General features: G+C 35.4%; 1 protein-coding gene across 2 annotated transcripts in view; it reads right to left on the bottom strand.

Moving 5' to 3' along the window:
* The window catches only part of SECA2 (Preprotein translocase SecA family protein), a 38,218-nt gene that overhangs the window by 15,951 nt on the left and 2,489 nt on the right, over positions 1 to 19,778 (bottom strand). Inside the window, exons 11-28 of one of the 2 annotated variants that reach the window (XM_085754923.1) lie at positions 19,242 to 19,332; positions 17,270 to 17,353; positions 17,080 to 17,172; positions 16,891 to 16,986; positions 16,689 to 16,774; positions 15,459 to 15,537; positions 15,222 to 15,335; positions 14,955 to 15,050; positions 14,797 to 14,860; positions 14,392 to 14,681; positions 13,269 to 13,324; positions 11,369 to 11,486; positions 10,699 to 10,779; positions 8,834 to 8,913; positions 6,155 to 6,209; positions 6,006 to 6,075; positions 5,687 to 5,879; positions 5,472 to 5,595 (exon numbers count right to left, since the gene is read on the bottom strand). In XM_085754923.1, the coding sequence (XP_085611049.1) occupies positions 5,472 to 5,595; positions 5,687 to 5,879; positions 6,006 to 6,075; positions 6,155 to 6,209; positions 8,834 to 8,913; positions 10,699 to 10,779; positions 11,369 to 11,486; positions 13,269 to 13,324; positions 14,392 to 14,681; positions 14,797 to 14,860; positions 14,955 to 15,050; positions 15,222 to 15,335; positions 15,459 to 15,537; positions 16,689 to 16,774; positions 16,891 to 16,986; positions 17,080 to 17,172; positions 17,270 to 17,353; positions 19,242 to 19,332 (1,870 nt within the window). The remainder of the gene's footprint in view (positions 1 to 5,471; positions 5,596 to 5,686; positions 5,880 to 6,005; positions 6,076 to 6,154; positions 6,210 to 8,833; positions 8,914 to 10,698; positions 10,780 to 11,368; positions 11,487 to 13,268; positions 13,325 to 14,391; positions 14,682 to 14,796; positions 14,861 to 14,954; positions 15,051 to 15,221; positions 15,336 to 15,458; positions 15,538 to 16,688; positions 16,775 to 16,890; positions 16,987 to 17,079; positions 17,173 to 17,269; positions 17,354 to 19,241; positions 19,333 to 19,778) is intronic. The other variant, XM_085754924.1, reaches the window with a different exon arrangement.

The raw sequence follows: 19,778 nt of genomic DNA, 5'->3' as shown, positions 1-19,778 counted from the left end.
TATCCAACTTTCAACCGCCAAATTCAATGCAAGTTTCCACTCTCCAACTTCAATTCCAATCATGTCGACCGTCAAATTCGAAGCAATTTCCAATCTCCAATGTCAATCCTAACCTCAATTTCAATGTCAAACTCGTCAAATTCAACTCAATGTCAATTGTCAAATTCGATGCAATCTCAACCTTCCAATCTCAATTCCAAACCATGTCAAATGTCGAATTCGAAGCAATCTCAACTCCAATAACAATGTCAATGTTGACATCCAATGACAATGTCAATGTCAATCTCCAATTCCAATGTTGACATCCGGTGACAATGTCAATGTCAATCTCCAATTCCAATTCCAATGCTAATCTCTAATTCCAATTCCAATGCCAATTTCCAATTCCAATGTCAATTTCAATGTCAATTTCCAATTTCAATCCAATCCCAATGTCAAAATTCCAATTTCAATCCAATTCCAATGTCAATTTCCAATTTCAAATCCAATGTCAATGTCAACGTCAATATCCAATGTCAATGTCAATTTTCAATCCAATTTCAATCCAATTTCAATGTCAATTGCAATTCTCCAATCCGATGTCAATGTCTATGTCTCAATCCAATTCCAATTTCCAATCTCAACTTTCAATCTCAACTTTCAATGTCAATTTTCAATTCAAATCAATGTCAATTTACTCTCAATTTACTCTTGGGCCAACAAAAATGGTCATGTCTATTTCCAAATCAAGTCAATGACAATTTACCCCTAATCGGTATCTTGTTAAACCGGACTCTCAAGCGGTATCTTGTTCTCGGTCAAGTGCCGGGTTCGATCCGAAAAAAGAACCACTTGTACACCTTGTATACTGTGCTTCCGGACAAACGGCAAGTTCGATAGAACGGTTTGTACCCGATTTATGCTTTGTTATCGATCGAACGGCAAGTTCGATTTGAAGAACAGTTGTACCCGGCTTATGCTTTGTTATCGGTCGGACACAAGTTCAATCTAAAGAGCCGGTTTGTACTTGACTTATGCTTTGTTATCGGTCAAACGACAAGTTCGATCTAAGAGAACGATCCGCACTCTCCCACATGATGTGGTGATGATCCAACAAGCAAGTTCGATCCAAAGAAACGGCTTGTATCAACCCTTTTGTCTTTAGCTCCGGCCAAACGGCCGGTTCAATCCAAAGAGCGGTTTGTGTCGCCTATCTGTTTGTATCTTCAACCAAGTGTCAAGTTCGATCCAAAGAACCGCTTGTATCGGCCTATATGTCTATGTTTCGGTCAAGCGCCAAGTTCAATCCCAAGAATAGCTTGCACCTATCTTTTGTTTGTATTCCTTGGTCAAGTGGCTAGTTCGACCCAAAGAACAACTTGTACCTTATTTTCTACTCTGGTTTGTCTACCCCGTCAATGTTCACACGAATCCCCGGTGACATGACGGGCTCCATAGACTCCGAGTTGTTTGTCTTGCATTCATAATCAAACATTACATAACATTCATGTTTTTGAAACTACGAAAGCGTATTTTTATGTCCAAAAACGGTGCAAATGTTAATATTTAAGTATCTTCGTCCCGTCAACTCTAAGACTTCGTCTCTTGACTCTCCGGACAAAGAAACTTAAATAGGGGCGGCAATGTTATACCCTAATTTTGGACCTAAAAATACTAGTCAATTTTTCTTTTCTTGCATTATAAGTCATTTGAGCTGTCTCGATCAATCGCATCTCTCTACGCATTTTATTTCAATGTTATTTGCAAAGTTTACATGCAAAGGGTATTTTAGTCATTTCCTATGTCAAATCTCTCTGTCTTTCAAAATTTTGTTTGAGTCTTTTCAAGTAGTTTGAATAAGTCTTTGTTTCATTCTATGTCAAAACCCTTTCCAAAAATTGCATTTGAAGTCATTTTGAGTCGGTTTTGCCCCTAGGGGCATTTTGGTCATTTCAAGTGTCAAGTCACCGTTTAAATCCTAAAAATTGTCTACGAGTCTTTTAATTTTGCTTGTATGAGTCTTTGATTTAATTTCCTGTTAAAAATCCATTTTAAAATTTCATCGGAGTCATTTTTAGTCGTTTTTAGCCCCTTAGGGGCATTTTGGTCATTTCACATAGTATCTCTGTTTCATTTTAATCTTGCTTTGGTGTTTTTAATTGTCTCGCTTCATGTTAATTTTCAATTTACTTTTTCAATTCAATTTTAGTTTTAATTTTCATTTTAGTCCGCGCACTTTTGTTATTTACGTTTTAATCCCTTTTAAGTTTGTTAGAGTCCGAGTGCCATGTGTCCAAATGTTATTGGTTCTTAAAAGTTTGTTACAAGTCAAGTGCCACATGGCATTATTTCATTGGTCCAAGCTTACCACATCACCTATATAAGTCAAACCCTTAGTCAAAATTTCACAATTCAATCATTTTTACACTAATTTTATTTTCAATCATTTTACACAAAAATCACAAACTTTTTCTCTCAATTTTTTCCCTCCCATTTTCTCACTTCTAACTAACTCTCTCATCCCTAACTACCTCCATCACCACCTCTAACAAACTTTCTCCACCACCCTAACCACCATAACCACCATCAAACTTCATCTTCAACCTCCATCACCACCACAAATCCTCCATAACCCAAACCTTCATCACTTTCAAAACAATTCGCATTCTTCCATCACCGAAACGAAACCTATACAAACTCATTGCGGTTACAATTTTTATCTTCTTCCATTGCTGAATTCATAACAACACAAACCTTCAATTCGATACAAAATTCATCCGAATCCGTCTCAATACCGCCACAATCATCGTCCTCAAACGATGATTCATTCGAAACCGTCACCGGAAACGGCAACAACGGCGGCGAACTCGGATCGGACGAGCCTAACAACAACAACCGAATCGCAAAGAAGAGGGAGAAGAATGGAACGGTGTTAACTCACACGGCGTAATCAACTCGTAGCTTCGAACCGTAAATCGAGTTCCTTCTTCTTCGAATTGGATCCAAATCCGAGCTCGGGGAAGGAATCACCGCCGTTCATCACGTACCGTCCGGATTGAAGAAGGATCCGCCATTGTTGAATTCAAGGTCACATGAACGGTAAAGATCCGAACAAAGAGCGAGAGAGGTATTGTTCCTAATTTCGTTTTGATATTGATTTGTTAAATCTTTTGGAATTTGAGCTTTAATTTTTGAGAGTATAATTGAAAAGAGTGAAGAAAGGGGAAGAAATAAACTGTGATTGTTGGTTCAAAACGTGAGAGTTGAGGAAGAAGACTATTCTTGTTTTACAATAGAAAGAGGAATCAATTTTTATGGAAGAGTTGTTGTTCACGTGCTCATACAAAGCCAAGCCCGTTTTCCTCAACCCAAAACCCATGAACCGACCCAGCCTTGACCCATCACCCAGCAGGCTTGTCCAAAGCCCAACGAATTGTTGCTTTTTCTTTCCAGTTTGCTACGCGCACCCCCCTTTTCCCTGAGTTTCTTGCAATTTCTTGCTGTTTACACCCCTGCTTGATTGAAAACCTCTTGAAAAATTCTATAAAAATTCCTGTGTGTTTCTTTATTTTTTGTGACTCTTTTATGATAGTAGTTGTGTTGGAAAATTGATAGAAAATAGTGTGGATTTTTTTCTTGCTTTAATTGTAAGATTTTATGTTAAAAACTTGTGGTTTTCTTGCCTAGTTTCAATTCCATTTCTTGATAGATGCTAGTAATTCATGATATGTGATGTTGTGAGGATTTTTGCTACTGTGAGTATGTCTTTTGTTGAATGTGTGTCTTGTGCCTAGTTGCTTGGTTTACAAGTCATGTTTGTAAATAAATAGTGTAAATATGCCTAAATTCACCTCAAAATGCAAAGCTTATCATATTGCTTCGATTCTCCTTCTAAAACCCGAGTTTGTGCCTTTGGAAAATATGTTGAATTGTGAGAATTATAAGCCATATGATTCTTGCATTTTGTTTGTTTGAATTTTGGCTATATTTTGCATTGTTTTGGTTTTGTCTTGTGTTGATTTCTATTGCACTTGTTATGGTATCTTACTTGCTTTATCTTTACCATATTATATCTTGTGTTACTAACTCCTTTCATTTCATGTTCCATTATTTCATAAGCATCTTCATTTCATCCCATATTCATCTCTATTTCTTTCTTGCAACTTAATTTGTACAAAAGTTAGAATGTAAACACTTAGGAATTCTTGTAATATTTCACTTTCATGCTTTTAATTTCTTGGCAAAGAGGCCATAGAATGTATCTAGGGTATGATGTAAAGGACAATGGACTCTAATAATGTACACCGACATAAGCACCGACACATGCACACACATCACTATATAGCTAGAATATGCATGTTTAGATGTATGTTTAGGATTGTATGTTTAGATGAATGCCTAGGACTTACACTTAGGAAAAACCAATTTTTCAAACAAATGTGAACAACTTCACTCAAAGCTTTTCCAAATAAACCTTGGGATCCAACATCCCATTGTATTTTCTTTTCCATTTTCTTAATCAAATTTCAATGAAAATAATCAAACTTTGACCTCTTTTGCAATTCACTAATCCAACCCCACTATTTCCTAATCTCATGCCCTTGAGGTCTCTTTCTATTCTTCAAAACCCTTTTTCAAACTTAAAATCAATCAACAAAAACAAAAACATTTTTTGGAAGAGAACTACGGTGGATTTGATCCCTTAATCGGGTACGTAGGCAAGGAACAAAATTCCTTCAATTCAAATAAAATAAAAATTCAAACACTTTCTTCTCCCTCCAATTCTTCACTTAGCAAAATTTAGGTATAAATAACATTTTCAAATAGCATTTAAAAATAAAGCGCGCACGTAGAAATTAAAGACGGTTCCTATAGGTTACTATAGTCGTTATGGGTGCCTAACACCTTCCCATAGCGAAAACAACTCCCGGACCTCGATTCTCAAGGGTTTTGCTTACTTTTTCCCTTCCCAAGAAAAAAATAAGATATCACCGGTTTAAAAGGTTCGAACGTAATCAATGTTTGACACCCGAAAACCAAGATAAAACAACATGCTGTTTCTATCAGTAGTTATTGGGATAACTATATTCAATGTGTAGGACAGTAGAAATACATCAATGCATCATTTTGCCACGGTAAATTTTTGGATCATGACTTTATAGATTACTAGTGATTGGCAACTAGCAAGATTTCACTGTACTGAGTGTGAATATTCTGTGGAACCAGAAAATCTGTACATCATATTGAAGCCACAAATGGTACAACACCTTAAGCACGCTCACTTCATTTCCTCTTATATTCATATAAAATATGGTCCTCTTAACTCCAGATATGGAAACACATTTTTACGTTTGTGCATGATTTGAATTTCTTGGACGCAGTTATAATGTGAAATGAAATTATTCACATCTGATGCTAGCACTATTCTCAACCTTTGTAAATATAAAAAATGGCAGCCATTAAGATAAAAGCAGTTGAATAGAATGTCTGACCTCAATCTCTTTTACATGTCTCTCGTCATAACCAGACTCTTCAACAACATCTAAATACGAAGCGATCAGAAAATCTCCAAGATACTTACGAAGGAGATTAGAAGTTGTCCGATACTTTCCATTCCTACATTAGACATACAGTCAATGAATTTTAGAACACTATAAAGTTTCTAACATATATATATATATATAAACAATGAACTCAGTCAACTAACTCAATTAAATCATCGGTGCAAATAGCAAGCCATCGTCTTAATGAAGAGCTCTTCCTGCGAATTCCCCTGAAAGCATTTGGAGGTGCTGGCAAATTTGGAAGGCAAAAGTTGACAACATCGACTGATTTCACTTCATTCAGTTGCCCAAGTGAATTTAGTAAAGTGTCATCATCAATCCCTCCAAATGATTCTGCTAGAATTCATTTGAGCAAATTATTAATGATAATATAACCTAAGCGGCCAAAAAGAGAAAATGAAGAGAACAAAATATTTGTGCAGATGGAATCGAAGGAAATACAGTTGTTGCAAATGAGCCTACCATGCAACAGCTTTCCACCAATCGTCTTGAACTCTTTCAAGAGATTACTCAAACCCCAACTTCGAGGATGCTACAAAACCCATTCAAAGCAATACATAAGAGGAATTGGAGGATAGAAATAAAAAACATTGTTGGAGGAAATGAACCACCTTCACAGGATCAATGTTACTGAAGACAATCTCATCCACCACTGCTTGCATGTACCTATGAGCAGTACAAGTAAATTCAAGAGATAAATAAAAAAATAGCAGTAAAAGAGGATATATATAACTAAAATATATGAGCAAATATAACTATAAGTATAACCAATTGGACAAAAACCAATTACTCTAACCAAATTTGCATATAGATATGGGCAAATATTATGTTCGAAATCTGTATTACCATGTAAACATCTAGCTCTAGGGTATCATGTAAATGTAAATATAGTAGAAATGGCAACCCAGGATAATATATGCTATAGGCAGCCTTGTCTTGCACACATTTTCAACAGTGGTTCCATAGTTTGAACCTATGAGCTCCTAATCTCGTGACAAAAATTTCAAATGATGTCCTAAGGCTCCCCTTAAAATTTTATCATGTAAGATCATGTAAGTATAATAATAATAATAGGTGTTGAAATTTGGGGCCTAACTCATTCTTACAAAACCGGCTTGTAAGGTGAGGAGTGCCTCCTCTTTATAAACTCTTCTCAAGAGTGTTATATCCGATGCGGGACTAAATCCACCCCCTCAAAGCCAACACAATGAAGGTATTGGAGGCTGCAATGAAGGCTAACCGAAGGCCGCAATTAAGGCGACTAGGGGCAGACTGCAATTAAGGCGGAATTTCCAACACGCCCCCTCACGCTTCAGCCCAGCCCAATGGGCCTGAAGCGTGGACGATGTGGGAAGCCCAACAATATAATAGAATTAAGGCGACTAGGGGCGGACTGCAATTAAGGCGGAATTTCCAACACGCCCCCTCACGCTTCAGCCCAGCCCAATGGGCCTGAAGCGTGGACGATGTGGGAAGCCCAAGATGTGGGAAGCCCAACAATATAATAGATTAGATCTAGGATAGGCTCTGCTACCATGTTGAAATTTGGGGCCTAACTCATCCTTACAAAACCGGCTTGTAAGGTGAGGAGTGCCTCCTCTTTATAAACTTTTCTCAAGAGTGCTATCTATCCGATGTGGGACTAAATCCACCCCCTCAAAGCCAACACAATGAAGGGTCGGAGGCTGCAATGAAGGCTAACCAAAGGCCGCAATTAAGGCGACTAGGGGCGGACCGAAATTAAGGCGGAATTTCCAACAATAGGAACATGTTTCTTTGTATTTATTTTATGGGTAAATTACACTAACCTCCCCTGAAGTATTGTTAAATAACACAAACACCCCCTTTAGTTTTTAACTAAACATAAACCTCCTTTATTTTGCCATTAAATTGACAAAGACCTCCCTCTCACATTAACACCGCTTAATATCTGTTAATTCCTCACTTTCACTAGCAATCTAACATCGTCATGAGAGTCACACCTTGCAAACCAAAACAATCATCATCATCAGACAATTCATGAAGGCTCATTTTTGACTCGTCCACCACGGCCCATTTTTGCGTTGGACCCAAACCAAACCACCCGCAGAATCATTTTATTCCGTTGATGTATGATCCTTGACAACTACTCATTTGACTCCAAAATTGTTTATAATCCGATAAAACAAAATTAGTCCTAAACCCACCTTATAGTCTTATAAAGCAAGTTCAGAAATAGCTTAAAGTTACACATTTGAACAAAATGGCACAACCCCTTTAAACATTATAGGTTGAAATTTTACCAACACCGAATGCCAAAAAAAAAAAAAATCAGAAAAAAAATTGTTTGAAATAAAGGGTTGAAAAATAATCAACCTAGTCAAAGTGGTTGTGATGTGATAAAGGAGAAAAGAGGAAGAAGATCTAGAAGAAGAACGGCATAAGAAGAAGGGAAATCAGGGGTGAAACTAGTGAAAGAAAGAATTTAATTCAGTGTTTTTTTGACATTTTTATAAGGTTATTAGAGATTTTTTTTTTTTTTTTTTTGTGAGATTTCCGGGAAGAGCTTCCCTTCTCTTAAGATTCCCTGAACTTATAGCCAACACAAATAAATAGCCGCTGGAGAATATCTTCTTTTCTCTTTCGGTTCAGAGCTTGGAAACAGGTAGCGAAAGAGGACTTTGTGTTTAATCTAACGGAAGTTTAACAGTGTTAAATTGAGGGGAGGTTTGTGTTTTTGAAAACTAGAGGGGGTGTTTGTGTTGTTTAAGAAAATCTCAAGGGAGGTCAATGTAATTTACCCTTATTTTATTCATTATATAAATGTCAAGTCTCTGATGTGATTGAGACATAGGGTTTTCAGCATATACCATATACAATTCTATAATAAAAAATTATATACTGGGTGTGCATTCTTTCATGTTAAATATCAACCACTAAAGGCTGCCCCGTGTAAAGAAAAATGACTGAGCATGAAAAGAAGCATTGACGTATCTACATGTTAGACACTTCAAATTTTATTGAGTAAATTACACTCCTCCCCGAGAGATGCTTAAATTACAGTGTCCTCCCCTTTTATGTTAAAACACTGTCTAATCAATCCGCACAATAAAATTATGAGGAAACGTCTCTTAAATTAGGAGAAATTGGTACTAATCACCTGTGAATCAGTAACTAACAGGTTTTTTTTTTTAAAAAAATGGCCAATGTTAGTAGTTATTTTTGTTAGAGGGGGTAGTTGAACCCATGAGCACCATATTGCTCCAAATTTAACAATTAATTCTAACATGAAGGAGTTCAAAGGCACTCACTGTAATATGTGTTGGGAACAGCTTTCATCATCTCCTGTTAAGATTAACTGCCTTAGATCATAAACATGTTTTCGTTGCACCTGATTAAATAAAAAACATACAAGCAATTAGTTGACAGAGATTATTTGCAGAATTGAAGATAAAGTCCAAAAGTTCAATTATTAAAAGCATCTCTATGATGTACAAAGGCATAAATGATGCCATTGTAAGTCCTGGAAGAATTAAAACAAACAGAAAATTCTTTAGCATACTAGGCAAAATGTGGTGAATTGTTTCACCGAATTGATATTTGATTTCTGAACAGAAATTCCAGAAGATATTGAACAACTTCAACCAAATTTCTGTTAAAAAATATCCAAGTACAGCTTGAGGAATCCTCAAAAAGGTGTTATAATACGTATACCCTAAGACAAGGAACAAGACTAGGACTCCAAACATCAAAATGAACGAGTACAGTAGTAAATAGCTCGATTATTAATACCACTACAAAAAAAGATTCAAACATGCTTTCCAAGCCAACACGACTCACATTCTAAAGTTTCCAACTGTGAGATTTAAGGCGTTTTCTTCAACTTACGGAAACTCAGATTTTACAGAAAAACAATGAATAAGGCTGGAAAACTCAATAGCAACACATACTACCTCAAGTCTTGAATATAAGCAACAAAAATGTCATATTTTATGGTCTCACATATAAGCAAAACTCAACTAACTTTACAATATTTAATGCTATCGTGACTAAATAACCCTTTAATTAATTTAAAGTTTATTTTTTAATAACTCTTTTCATGCAACTACTTTTTCAATAACCCTTTTAGAGAATACAACTACTTTTTCTATTACTTTGAGAAAATTAAATGACGTTAACTACTTCTCTTAAAGGGTGTGAGGTAGTTTTCTTTCTTGCTTATATATATGAGAGCAGAGGGAGTATAATGGAAGTAGATGGCCAAAGGTAGAAGAGAGTAGAGAGTAGAGACAATATCATAACGATCTGGCTGCAATCGTTTATCGTTCACTCCTATAATGTATCAAGGCATAGTAAGAAATCAAGGTTATGGCACGGTCCCTTGCATGAGTTCATTAGGGAGGCGTCTCAATAGCAGAGGCATGTAATTCCCATTGTAGCTTGGGGATGCGACGCAGATGGCACCGACGCTCCTCTATTTCTATTATGGGATAGTGTTGTTTACATGGTTCCTCTTTGAAGTTCAGCACAAGGCCTGTTTGAGGAAATCAGTATTTCAGACATGGAAAGCAACTAGATAGCTCTCTTAAACTGACTAATCTTTAGGATTTCTCTATCTTTAGCTGTTTTTCTCCTTTTGGTTTATCTTTGTTGAGGTTTTTTTATTCTGCAACCTTTTGTATTTATGTCTCTTTATTTATTTAATAACTAATAAAGAGATAAATAAAGAGGGATGAGAAGGGCTTTTATAAATTGTTGAAGGCATTACATGAGTTGTTATAGATTCCAGTTCGATAAAAGAATCATACAAAGAACATCATGTGTCTAAGCTCACACTTCAGATTATGAAGGACCAAAACATAAGCAAAAACATCAAACAGATTTCTAGCTTAAAAGAAATTTTGACAAAATAGAGGAGAATTTCGGTTTAATATTCAATAATTAAATGTGAGACTTCTTATTAATAATAATCAATAATATTCATAAAAAATGGGTGACTGGCTTTGCATTGTTTTTGGTTATAGAGATTTGGATGTATGTTGTTGCAACTTGCAAGTTGAATCAATCTATAATATTATTATGAAATGGTGTGGTTTTCGTTTACAACATCTAACCAATTACATAATCACGATGGAGTTTATTTTGGAAATATTATCATCTCATTGAGGAAACATACCTCCAATACTTCATCAAACTCAACGAGGTTTTTTCTTATGCCGAAGAAGAACTTTTCTGCATTGATTTGCAATGCCAAGAGCTATAAATATGAGATAACCCCAGTTAGTAGTGGGAAGGTGACATTCCTCAAGCAATCATCCGAAATATTTATAAATGAATAAAAGTAAGAAAAGTCATGGATCACATGGAAAAGATAAATATAAATAAAATAGACGATACAGAGCAAATAGTTTACTGTATTTGGTATAAAAGAAGAAATTTGTTACAGAAGAGAACGAGAATAGAAGAAAAGTAGATGAAAACACCAAACCAATTATTATATTCAGTAATTTCTCTGTGTCTTTTTTGTTTTGTTTTGAAGAAGCTAAACTAACCCACCGAAATTGGCACCGGAGAGAATCGAACCTGAGACCTTAAGAGGAGCACACTCCAAGGTCCCAAGCCAACACCACCAGGCCAACCCAAGTGGGTTTTTGTGTCTATCTAAGATCACATAACTTGTATTTAAAATAGCGTTACAATAAATAGATTGAATGCTTAATGAATAAGCACTAACCTAGGAAGTTATATACTCTAGGAATATTAACAATCAATCTAGGAATTTAAAGAAATTACTAGAGATTTACTTAATTCTAACACCAATCATATGTAAATAAGTAGAATATAACCTGTTTCACAATGGCACCACCTTCAATTGGCAGATCCTCGTCGTTTGTAATTTTTGATATAAGTCTGACAGCCCATTCAGTATCAAAATTGAACTTTTGAAACATCTCATCCTGCAAGCTATAAATACCGTGGGTTGGTGTGAGAACCGATTGACAACCCTTATTAATATAAGACACCTAGTCATCTTGCTAACCTCAGAAAACACAGAACTAAACAGAATAACAGTGACGCAAATAGTATTAAAAACGTTCAACCGTTAAACTCATTCTTCAGTTTCTAAGGAAAAATACAGGAGAGCAATCCAAATTTAAACTTCAACGAAAAAGTAGATTAATCACAAATGTAACGACCAAAACCAAGCCTTTTTCCATTGGGTAGGTTGGCTACATGGATCAGTCAACGCTACAACATTCTCTCATGCATTAAATCCCAAGATATACCATTAAATGATCATCATTTACCTTTATATCTCTTAGTGACCTGGGTTATAGTTTTCCTTAATCTACCTCTACTAACTATAGGGCTATCATTACCGACAAGTCTTCTTCACACATACCCAAACCACTTAGATGAGATTCTATCACTTTGTATACTGCAGGCCTGTACAAACTCTCTAATGACGGTATTCTAATCTCAGTATTATTTAACCATTAATCCATCGTAATATATTCATCTCCGCGAAATTAAGTTCTATAGATTAGAAATTATATAGTTGTGCGATGAAATTTTCATGTATACTTAAGAGGTGTTTCTCTCATATATTACACTCTAAGCAATTCTCCATTTCATCCACTCTACTTGGATCTTATGGTTGACATCTCCATCTATATTCTCGTCCTTTTGTATGGTGGACCCCAAAGACTTAAAACAAGACCTTTGCAATTGTATATCCCCCAACTTTCACTTGTATGTTACAAATTGTTTGTCATTTGCTAGACTTGCATTCCATATACTTTGTTTTACTTCTCCTTACTCCTTAGACAGATACCATGTGCTCCCAAGACTCGTCGCCTCATCTCCATCTTTTCATTCATATCTTCTCTCAACTAAACAACCAAGACAATGTATGTTTGAACAAGTGCTTCCATGGTTGGGCTCGCGTCCCAAAGCCGCACTGTGTGAGAAGCAGGTATCCGTTGTTTTTGTTTACTTGCTTTTCGACATGCAAACAAACGTAGGCTATATCCTCTGCAAAAAAGCATAATCCGTGGGACCATTTCTTGTATATGTTTGGCAAGCTCGTCTAAAACCAAAATTAAAAGATATGGACTCAAAGTTGACTATTGATGTAGATCTATAGGCTACAGTTATTGGAACACTACTCACAATACAATTACCGAATAGAAAAAATGCAGTGAAAGAGAATACAATCAAAGCTGATGCAAAAACTTGGTCTTCCATGGCCTAAACGATCAGATCATTCTCCAAAGTATGCTATCCTCTCCACTATTTCCCACCCCTTACTCGCATTCTCTTTCCTTGTTCATCACTGCACAAATCACTTCTGCAATACCTTGCTGCTACTTACATTCCTCCCAAAACCATTACACCTTTACTCCCATTCCTTTCCCCCTGTAACATATTATTTCCCTTGGCCTATCTCTATCAGCCCACTCTCTATTTTTCTTCTCTTATGCATGAGTTGAAGGTCTGTCAGCATGCAGGTGTAAAAGCATAAAAACTAAAACCTAGCATGGATTCACAAATACCAAGAAAATTATTGAATTGTGTCTTCTATTTTTAATATTAAGTAAACATCAGCCTAATGCAAAGATGAAAGATAGCACCCAATAATAAATCAATAGTCTGTCGATGAGTAAGACTGAGTATCACCCTTTCTGGTTTATGTATATAAAAAACATGCAAGTAGTAACAGCAGCAGCAATATACTATTTCTACCTGACCATAAATCGTGTTGACCCCGGATCCCCCTGCCTTCCTGCTCTGCCACGAAGCTAGACGAAAAGAATATCAAAAATGAATTAATGAAATATAAGCAAAACATTGGTCTCAGATATTGATAATAATTGTTTAGATATAAAACCATTCATGTGCTTTCGCCTCACAATTTAAGCTTTTAGGATTAGTTGATTCATAACACCGTAGAGTCTATGAATAAGTGATCAAGAGTATGATCCTGGTTTCTAATATTCTTCTAAATAAAAATTAAATTTCAGCACATGTTTGGGCAGATTGGTGCATGGTCCGCTTCAAATCTAAAAGGATCTTGCATGAAGGGGATGTTAGATTAGATACATAACATTTATATGCTTTTACCTGATAACTACATGGAGAAGAGTGTAAGCTTTATATGATTGTGGTAAAATTATAACGGGAAAGTAGAACTTCAGTATATTAATTTATTATTCCCCGAAGTCCAAATAAGCCAAAAGAAAACCTTATCAGAAACATGAAAAAGATTTAATAAATGTTGGAATTGATATGTGACTGCCCCATATGCTTGTATAAAAAAGTAAACAACATTTTGATATCAAATTTATATAATTTCTACTTTGAGCCAAATTTATATAATTTCTACTTTGAGCATTACTGGATACAAAAATGAAAATATTACTTGCATATAGATGGCAAAACCAGTCAGAGCCACATCTTAAAGGTGGATACCAAATTAACATGTATACAAAATCTGTATTTCTGTAACTAAATCCAAAACCAGCTGCAACCCCATTGACATGTATAAAGTTAAATATTGTTGACTTCATGACTTGGAAGACTGAAACCGCTCCCCCACATTTAAGTGGGGGAGATCAAGGAAAACAGCTTTTCCCTGATCTTTTAACAAATTAAAATTAAAATTTTGTTCCCTAAATAATTGGAATGTTTGTAAACATATTTCCATCCTTATTTTCATTAAAACGCAATATTTTTCTCACTAACTAAATGAATGTTAGTTAACATCTTTCCCTAGCTATTAATCATCCAAGGGGGAATGGCACAACAAGAGATAATGGCTAGATCTGACATACTATCATTTGAACTGTAGCAATGCTTGATCACCCACCTGGTTGTCTATTCTGCGGGACTCATGTAAAGATGTACCAATCACATGAAGGCCTCCAACCCTTTTGACCTCAGATCCTTCAAGCAAACAGTGTTCTTCACAATCCTTTAAAACTGACAGATATGCAAGTGCTACTGTTGGACCAAGTGGGTACATCTCAGATTCTTCATTGGCAAGCTTCTCTAGCTCTTCCGAACTATATGAAAGACTCATTTCAATAGACTCCAAGATAAAAGATATAGCCTTCTGATATGTCCAACTTTTACCCTCACTTTTCGATACATATTTTGCTGAAAATTTTCATGTTGCAAAGAATATAACACCTTCAGGTTAGAGGCATGTAATTGTAACCAAGTAAGCGACTTTGATCTGGAATGAAAAAAATTCTCAACTAAAATCACATACCCATTAAGGCTGTCCTAGCCAATAAGGCTAATGAAGATGATCCCACCTTTATCTTTGGAAGCATCTGCATCAAAAGATTCATCCAGAAATTGTATTTTTCAAACAAATAAAATTAAAACAAAGAAGTTTCAAAATATTTACCAGTTCTAAAAAATTACCTTTTCTGAAATGGCCTCACTGGCATGTACACTATTTGGGTCCTCCCGTGTCAAAAAAGAAACTACACTGTCCTCTATAATTCCTCTGGCAAGCATCTATACCCAGAAAAAATGTATAAATTCGTATCTAAGATCCAACTCATGCCGAAGGAGCGTGTCCAATTAAAAAGACACGGTATAATTATAGAAGAGGTTCAAAATATTACTTTTCCAGACATTCAATATATCATATAAAAAACACACTAGGATCCATATTGGAAGACCTACTTTTGGATTTCCTCCAAGGATTATATCTGTGCCCCTGCCTGCCATATTTGTTGATATTGTAATGGCATGTTTCCGTCCTGCTTGTGCAACAATTTCAGCTTCTCTCGCAGCATACTGAGTTAAATGAGGGGCAGTAATGAGAATTGGTAAGGAAGGCAAAATATGGAGGTAAAAATGAGGGGCTATCTAAGTTATATGTAAGAAAAGCAGAGTACAAAGCGTTATATTTTCACAAACCTTGGGTCGAGCATTCAGAACATTATGCGGAATATTCCATTCCCTAAGCAGACCAGCCAAAAGTTCAGAATTTTCTACACTGCATAGGAAAAGAGTGAAATCAATTATTCTCCGAAGTCTAAACTATCGACAAATCAAAAACTTATGGACAAACACATTTAATACACACACACACACATGTACACCATAAAATGCAACAGATATTATGACAATGATGACAAAAGGGAGTCTTTATGTGAACAAAGGTGGTTAACAAATTGCATATTTTACCCTAAACACAGTGATTTCAACACTGCAAAGCATTAATGCCAAGAAAGATAATCGTCAAAGACTAGAAAATTAAATTACATTCTTTCAATAAAAATGTAAGAAAATACATGATAATTGTCACAAACCAACCATCTCAGAATTTTATCTATAGGGACACTAAAAATGCAATGAAAGCCTTTCAGGCTTGCTTCCTCAAAGTAAAAGTCCTTTTGTGTTGAAACATGAACAAAGTTCAACTTTTTACTAAAACTGTGTACCGTTTCAACAACTAAAATCCCTCAAACGTTTAAGGCGTCTGCAGTAGACTGTGGACCTATAATGGTTTATAGTCCTATAATGGTCTGCAGTAGACAATTCCCTAATTAATAATTTCAAAATTCAACTTTCTTTCAATTGATTATCGGTAACTTGAAACTCATAGCCCATATAAATATAAATTTTAACCAACTAAATATTATTAACAGATAATGAGATACAGCCACACGGCAACAACAACCAAGCTTTCTTCCAATTGATGGGATATCGGCCTCAATTAAAAAACAAATTTCCAGTAAAAGACTTAGAGAAGTTTTTTTACGGTTACGGTTTCTCCTATAAAATATGGAAACTAAAAACGTGAAGATGATGTATAACCTGAAATAGCCAACACTGACAGATTGTAGTGCTTAATTACTTGCTTTTAATAAACAGTTCTATTGGAAAAAAAGATTAATTTAGAAGTACAACCCACAATGCATCCATTTTAAAAAGGCATAAAATAAAGTACATAAGAAGCAAGTTCAAAACACAATAAAACACTTCAATCCCTATGCACTTCTGTCCTCAAAGGAAATGGTGAGCAATAAGTATAGGTTCCTCAGGCACAGAAATAAGCATTTGTGACCATTACTTGTTCTGAGAAAGAAATGCTAAACATAATGAAGTACTAGAAAACATTCATTAAAACAGCCACGATATTACCTAGTTGTCCCAACCAAGACAGGACGCCCTTGTCTAAACATATCTTCAACTTCTCGGCGAACTTGCTCCCATTTCCCTCGAGCAGTCTTGAATAATATATTAATGAAAAATCATATACATGGAAAAAATATCAATGTACTATCAAGGTTGTAACAACTTATGATACTTAAGAAGAATCAATAATAAATATTAGATGTCCTACAGCAAATGCTTGAATAGGCAAGTCTTTACGAATATTAGGAAGATTTGTCGGCACTTCAATGACAGGTGTCTGGAACATTTTTAAGAACTCTTTCTCCTACAATGATATAAATGATTATCAAGAACTCATAAATGCACAACTTGTACTAATAATGACAACATAAATTTGTTAGATCTATTAAATCTTTACTTCTGTTTTTGCAGTTCCAGTCATTCCTGACAATTTTGGATACAGCTTGAATAATGATTGGTATGTGATTTGTGCCACAACAACAGAATCTGCCTGTGCATGTTTAAAACATTGAAACTTAGAATCAAATAATAAAGATCAAACTAGTGTCCTCAACAAAATAAAAGCTTTTAAGAACCTCCATATATACCTGAATCTTCAAGCATTCCTTTGCCTCCACAGCTTGGTGAATCCCCTCAGACCATCTCCTTTTCTCTTCAACTCTTCCTGTCAGCTGAGAAATTTTATTTATCATGTAATCATATTCTTAAAGAGGTATCAGCAAAAGTTAATTGTGTATTTATTAAATGAAAATGAAAGCCATGGAATGCTGCAGGAATTACTGGAAAACAGTAATTTTAGAGATATAACCCCTCATGCAGTTCAACCTGATAGCTTCCTGGATAGTTAGTCCTTGACAATGTACCAAAGCCTCTAAAACTAATTTGTCGATAGTTCAATCCTTGCCATGCTCAGTCTTCATAGTTAAATTAAATTAAATATAGTACAAGGTAGACTGGATTGTCCAGATTTCAAGCCTAATTTGCTCTTGCATGAGAGTGTATTAGTGATAGAAAAACAACTCGGTGAATCACCTACCAGCCAAGCTGTTGGGAATTTGGGATATGTGGTCATTAAAAAAAACATAGTCAAGCATACTTAATTTTAAATGCATTGTGGACGTTTTTTTTTAAACAGGCAAAAATGAATTATATTAACACTCACAGAGTAATCTCCATTGTGGACGTTAAGTGTACTTGACGGTATATTTGTACTTGAAATCACATTGGATACAGCTTTCCAACACCATTCATTCTTACATATACACAACAATTGGTTTGAGAAAACATACATGTTAAACACTAGGTATAGAGGCCCCACAAGATGGCTGGTTATTTTATCACTTACTAATTACTAATTATATTAAACTTGAACCTTGAGTCCTAGACAATTAGTTCCTATACTTTGATTAACCCAATCCAACGTAGATTCTGTATTGAGCTATTAAAGTATAATGACTTATAAGCTCTACAGTACCAACAAGAATATGTCACAAAGATTGCTTTTTCCTTCAAAGTATGATGCAATCAAACTTTGGGAGTGATATCAAGGTCAGTAGATTACTCTACAAAATAAAATTTATTCCCCAACTCTTTCCTCTAATAGTTAATCTGCCTAGATCCAAAAACGGCAGATGGGGTGAGAAAAAAATGGAGAGAAAATTATCAATAATAAACCAGAGTACTTTAGTCGCATATCAATTTCATTTACCCCAACTTTGTGATTTCATTTTTACCTCTCCTAAACCAAAGTAGGAGTGTCCTCTTCATCGATGAAGGCGGTACAAAGATGGTGGAGAGAAAATTGTCAATAATAATTAGATACTTAATCCAGTTATCTTTTTTGGTTGTACATGCACTTGTACATGGTTAGTTCTACTAGGTAGGATATGTTTGTTAACATTGCTCTCTGGTTTTGGGAGGAACTTGCGGAGCCGATGGTTGATCAAAGGTGACCGACTTCTTTTATCGGAAGTCTTCTTGACAATGTAGTGGTCAAGACTCAAGCAGCATGTCTTGTTGATGCTGTGCCAACTGTGGTGCAAGTGTATGTGGACGAAAAAGCTTCTGCTTGCGGGGGAGTATACCCACATGAATAGATGAACTCACTTGAGGGGAGATTGTTGGTGTGTCTCAAGTGAGTTTGAAGTCCCACATTAGATGGAAAAGTGAATGTTGAGCAACATATACGTGAGAAGACTCGTATAATAAATGCATTAAGGTATTGGATGAATATGTGGTATCCAGGTCAATTACGTGGTTGGTCACAGTCCAATTTGATGATCTCCACGGCTCACAGGCTCCCCTCATGACCCAACAGAGTAATCCTTGAAACTTATATAATATGATGCTATCAATTATGAATTATTTCATAGATCCACAGTGGATCTAACCCTTCTGCATACCCCTTTTATAATTTTATATATTTGTGTCTGTGTGTGTGCACCCGAGGGCGCTGTATCCTGCAGTTTTTTTTTTTTTGAGTGTCAGTGTCATATTGCATGTTCATGTCAATGATATGCTCAGATAAATAAGAACCGCAAGAAACCTTGATAATATTACCTCATTTATAATTAAAGCCTTTCCATCTCTGACAATGTATTGCACATCTCGGCGATAGAATTCTTTAGCTTTTAAAGCATTCATCACAAATCTGCAGTAACTCAACTCTTACTACTCATGTTTAACTGGTTTAACATGAACATTCTAATATGTTGGCCCGAATTCCCCATAAAGTAGCTAGTATTGGGTAAGTATAAGCATAATGATTATGATTATGATAACTAATGCAAGTCTCTATCAAAGTGTGCACCAAAAAGAAAATAGTAATCATGATTACAAATGAGGTGTCAAATAGAGCAAAATGAATCTCACGTGGCCTTTTAAAGGAGAGCCCTTTACACATGTCGAGTTGTATTATTTTCATTTTCTTTGCTCTTTGTAATGTTCTAATTGTATGTATCATATTTCTTATTTTAATTGAATAACAAAAGAAAAATGTAATCCTGCATTGTGGTATTATTGTTATACCATTTGTCCAAAAAACATAGTGGAAAAAATCCATAAAGATATGTTTATGTTAATTGCTAGCTACTTTTT

Source organism: Medicago sativa, chromosome 3, assembly GCF_051527215.1.
Source record: "Medicago sativa cultivar Bolivia chromosome 3, Bolivia_mono, whole genome shotgun sequence".
In the NCBI taxonomy this organism is placed as follows: domain Eukaryota; kingdom Viridiplantae; phylum Streptophyta; class Magnoliopsida; order Fabales; family Fabaceae; genus Medicago; species Medicago sativa.
The sequence above is the reverse complement of the archived record's forward strand: the minus strand, read 5'-3'. Positions and strand labels throughout refer to the sequence as shown.